At 55.3% G+C, this 4,854-nt stretch overlaps 1 protein-coding gene across 2 annotated transcripts in view; it reads right to left on the reverse strand.

Annotated features, from left to right (window-relative positions):
• Positions 1-4,601, reverse strand: part of CETP (cholesteryl ester transfer protein) — a 20,236-nt gene extending 15,635 nt beyond the window's left edge. Inside the window, exons 1-5 of one of the 2 annotated variants that reach the window (XM_008068038.1) lie at positions 4,365-4,601; positions 3,340-3,454; positions 806-940; positions 646-716; positions 323-410 (exon numbers count right to left, since the gene is read on the reverse strand). In XM_008068038.1, the coding sequence (XP_008066229.1) occupies positions 323-410; positions 646-716; positions 806-940; positions 3,340-3,454; positions 4,365-4,566 (611 nt within the window). In that variant the 5' untranslated portion in view covers positions 4,567-4,601. The remainder of the gene's footprint in view (positions 1-322; positions 411-645; positions 717-805; positions 941-3,339; positions 3,455-4,364) is intronic. The other variant, XM_008068039.1, reaches the window with a different exon arrangement.
• Between the last annotated feature and the right edge of the window lie 253 nt (positions 4,602-4,854).

Below are 4,854 nucleotides of genomic sequence, written 5' to 3' on the forward strand. Positions count from 1 at the left end.
GCGGGTCTCGAACCCGTGGACTCAGGCAATCCACTCACCTCAGCCTCCCAAAGTCGTGGGATTACAGGCTGAGCCACTGAGCCCGGCTCAGGTTTTGTTTAAAAAAGGCCAAATGGCCCAGAGACTGGCTATTTCATGGAAATGGAAAAGAGTCTTATCTAAAACCCCCCTTCTGAAGTTGACGATTTACAAGCCTGCAATTCCTGAAAACCATTTGTTCTTTGAAAAATCTGATTTTGCTGAGTACAACCTTGTAAGATTCCAAAGCACACTACCAGGGTGGGGTCCCAGAGGAGTGTGGGGCCCGGGGTGGCATACTCACTTTCGCTCCCCCTGGAGATGCAGGAGCAGCTTGTGGAAAGACAGGTAGCAGTCGGGGGCAGTGGTCCGCACTCTGCCAGAGTCACAGGCTACAGGGGGGCCCCAAAGCCACATCAGGGCAGCCTTGGCTACTGCGTGCCCCACCTGCTGCCCAGACCCGTCAGGAGCTTGACCAGCGCCAGGTTCCCCGCCCTGCACACTTTCAGTGTTGGGCCCCCTCGGGTGGCCCCAAAACCCTCTGCCTACACAACCTCTCTGTTCTGCTGAGGCCAGTCCCCAGAGTCCAGCCTCCCGGTGTCTCCCCAGAAGATGCTGGACACCTACTCAGCTGTGTGTTGATCTGTAGGTCGATAGAGGTGTCAATCTCGAAGTCGATGGACTGATCAACGCTCAACCTGCAAAGAGCCAAGCACCAAGGCCCTCACTCTGCCCTCTCTCCCAGAGAGGGCCGGGGAGTGGTGCGTGGGCCGATGGCAGTGCTTACCCCCAGGCCGCTGTGTAACCATACTTCAGGGTCCCCTTGAAGATCACAGACGTGTTCTGAATAGAGACGTCCACGGACTTGCCTTCCACCAACTCTACCTGGCTGCCGGCAATGGACAAGTGGCTGATCTGGATGCTGGTAGGACAAATCTCAGTAAGGAAGGGAGTTGTGGGGAGGAGGCAAAGGGACACTAGAGTCACCTCTTCTCTGCTCAGCCTGCGCTGCCAGGACCCACTCTGGGACAAGCCCTGTCCTGCCCTCTAGGAGCTCAGTGATCAGATGGGCAGAGAGTCACCCTCACTGATATAGGTCATCTGGGGATCCCCCCAAGGAGTAAGAGATATGCCTAGGGGACTGTGCCTAGGGGACAAAGGTGAAGGTGTGGCCCCCCAAAATGTCTACTCCCCAATCCATAGAACCTGTGACTATGTTACCTGACACAGCATGATGATTAGGTTATGGACGGGGGCGGGGCGGGGGCCAGGGGTCGGGGGAGGGCGGGCAATGACCCTGGATTATCTGGGTGGTCCTGTTTTAGCACAAGGGTGCTGAAAAGCAGAGAAGAAGGCAGAGCAGGGGAGGTAGGGGGAGATGTGACAGGAAAGAATGGCCAACATGAAACCTTGTGGGCATTGACAATGACGGAAGCTTCCAGAAGGAACCTAGTTTTGCTGACACGTTGATTGTAGCCCAGTGAGACCCATGAGGGACTTTTAGGCTTTTCAATGTGTAAGATTATCAACTTGTATAATTTTAACCTAAATTTGTGGTGGTTTGTTACAGCAGAAAATAGGAAGCAAATACAGAGGGCTTCCCTGAGGAGGTGATCCGGGGATAGGGCTGGGAGTTTGGAGGATACTAGGAGGCTCAGCTCGGAGGGTGGCCTCCACCAGGTCTGGAAGGGCTCTGACACGGGAGTTGACTTGGGTCTTGGGGTGAGCACTAGAGGATCTCTGTTGCAGGGAGCTTGGTCAGAAGAGGGTCTCGCGAAGGACCCTCAGGAAGCAGGGGATGGAGGGCAGAGACTGGAGGCATGAAGCCAGTGGGACACATCCTGACTCTCGTACTACCTCCTCCCCTCTTTTGCCAGGGCTCGGCTCGGACACATGGAATATGACACCATAAATGCGGCTGTCACATCTCGAGCATGGGCTGGGCGGTGGGCACTGCACTGAGGGTTCAGGCGACTCCTGGGCAATCCTCGCAGCCGCTCCGTACAACAGCAGTTGTTGTGGAACCCGTGGAGCGGAGATGGAAATGGCTCAGATGGCTGTAAAAGGCCTCAGCAGAGGGGGATTGGAGCCTGGTTCTGTCCCAGTCCTGGATGATAAGCCGCTATGACATACTGTGCCCAGCCGTGAGAATCCATATCTGCCTGGCTTCCCTGTTCTGTTCTATTGTCTTCTGTTCCCTTTAGAGAGAATAGCATAAAGCAGTCTCATCGTACACATTATCCAGCTTCGACTAGTATCAGTCATGGCCAATCACATTTTATTTCTACGCCATATCTGTTTCGGATAATAGCTGTGTGTCAATGATACCTATTCTATGGCAGTCCAGACTAATGGAATTATTAAGGTTACCATTTCTTTTAACCTCTCAAGGCACTTTTGCCATCTCTGACCTCTGGCGACGTAGGTCGAAGATGGCATTATCCTCTTTCACAGAAGGGTACACGGAAGTCCAAGGTCACCCAAAAAGGGAGGAGCTGAGCTGGACCTGGGACCACTTCTACATTGCTGGCGCCCCCTGGTGGCTCAGAAACATTTACTAAGACTCCAGTCCCAACGTGTGTGCTTCTAAAGCCAAGTCCACCTCTACTGAGCCTATTCTGGGGGAGTATGGAGGGGAGTGGGGAGGAGGACGTTGGCTTTAAGACAGAAATAAGGTCTCTGAACAGTGTTTGTCCCACCACCAGGGCCTCAGACAGACACACAGAGACCCAGGCTCTGGGACAGCCTGAGGTGCCAGGAAGACTCTGAGCTTTGTGTTCAGGCCTGGATTTGCATATGAGCTCTGTCATCGCCCACCTTGCTGCGTCCCCACCAAGCACTTAGCCTCTGCGGTCCCTTATTTGTTAAGTGAGCCATTGAGGGATACGATAAAGATAAAGTGAGATATTGCAGGTGAAGGCACTGGGCCACAGCCCACCCGTGCCTGCTACTGTCACCCCAAAGTTAGGAGCCTCGCTTTGCCAAGAGGTCTCAGCCCAGCCTCCCTTGACCCTAGCCTCCCTTGGCTCCATCTTCCTAGGGCAGTGGAGAAGGGCCCATTTCAAGGCCTGAATCTCACAGGGGCTGTTGGAGAGGTTGATACACACCAGTATGTTCCCACGGGACCCTGGGGTGAGGGCAGGGTTGAAGAAGCATGTCTGGTGGGGGCAGGGAGTGTCAGTTTCTGTCCTCACCCCATCCAAGTCGGTGGGGGCGGGGAGGCCCAAGTCCTCCTGGCTGCCTTCCCTCCCTGTGGGCTGGAGCGAGTCCCAGGCTGTTCCTCCCAGCCCTCAGCCTGCTTCCACCCTGGGCCCAACTCACTTGTGTAGCCCGTATGTGACCTGGCCAAGGATCATCATGGTCTTCTCACCCTTGATATCTGGGTAGCTGGCTCGCTGGAAGGCCGTCTGGATCACCTTGGCAGTCTCTTGGTTCACTAGAAGGGAAGGGAGTGACTGAGGGCCCAGGCCAAGCCCCCACTCCCACGTGGCATGGCCATGGCCCAGTCTTTCTGGGATGGGGCCCCAGCAGGCCTTAGAGCCAGGGGGTTGGATGGGCCTCCCTCTAGACAGAAATTAGATGACAATTCTTAGGGGACACAGAGTGCCCTGATCTCAGGCTCCAGCCAGAGATCCAGGTCATATGTTAGCCTCTGAATCCTCGCACAGAGAAGCTCCATGATTTTAGTCAAAAGCAGCCTGTGAAACCAGCCACACCCTGATCCCAGTGTTACCAGACCATATTGTGACACTCCCCTTCCCCCAGTATAAACTGACCATAATCCAGGGTCTCACAGCTGGGGATATTCTCGTCTAGAAATGGATCATTTAGCCTTCCTATGACCTTGTTGTACTGAGCAAGAGACTGAGACCCAGAGCAGGTAGGGGAGCTGGCCAAGACTACACAGCAGTTGATGACAGAGCCTCCCCCACCTGGGTTCATGTTGACCTCTGAGTCTGGCCATGGAATGACCCTCAACACCAAGCATACACTTACCTCCCGGCCGTCACCCCTGACTTGCCCCTGTCCCCACCAGTGTGACTCTGCTCTGAATCTTCACTTGAACTCCAGATTGACTCTGGTTCCCAAGCAAACACAACACCTACACCTGGCTGTTGGCAGACTAGCCAGGACCTTTTCATCCAAGAGCTTGACCTTGAAGGAGAGAGTGAGGCTAGCTGGACTCAGCCCATCCCCCAGCTAGGGCACTCCTCCCCCTGCTCCAGGACTGGCTTCTGACCAGGGAGGCTCCTGGCACAGTGGTGTCCTTGGAAAGAGCCCTGGCTGGACAGACAGGCAGGTGGGCAGACGGGTGCGTGGACAGAGGGGAGGGCACTGATACTCACACACCAGGAGGGCTGGTTTGGTGATGCGGCACACGATGCCTGCCACGCGCGAGGGGCCTTGGGTGCAGGCCTGGGCACTGCCCAGCAGGGCCAGGGTCAGAAGAGTGGCGACGAGCATGGCTCCCGGGCAGTGGCAAGTGAGTGGTCCCAGCTGGTCACCCCGAGGCCATATATGTGTGTCTGCCCAGCCCCCACGGGACATGAGGCGCGTCCGGGCAGCGGGGTCTTCCTGGCCCCCGGGATCCGTCTCCTTCCTGTCCAGCCCCCTGCTGCCCCGCCCCCCCACCCCCTACCTCTTGAGTTCAGAGGCAGACATTTTACCAGGGCAGCCCCTTCTGCTCACCCCGCTTGGCCATCTGCACCGTTTTTGCCACCCTTATGTTATCTGGACAGCCATTTATTTGCTGTGTTTCCATGCGTTTATTCTTTTTTTTCTTTTTCCTTAAATAAATGTATCTAAGAATAAACTTTCTCTCTCACTTGTTATAAA

The sequence above is a fragment of the Carlito syrichta genome, unplaced genomic scaffold (genome assembly GCF_000164805.1).
Source record: "Carlito syrichta isolate Samal-C Ts95f unplaced genomic scaffold, Tarsius_syrichta-2.0.1 Scaffold309854, whole genome shotgun sequence".
Lineage (NCBI taxonomy): Eukaryota > Metazoa > Chordata > Mammalia > Primates > Tarsiidae > Carlito > Carlito syrichta.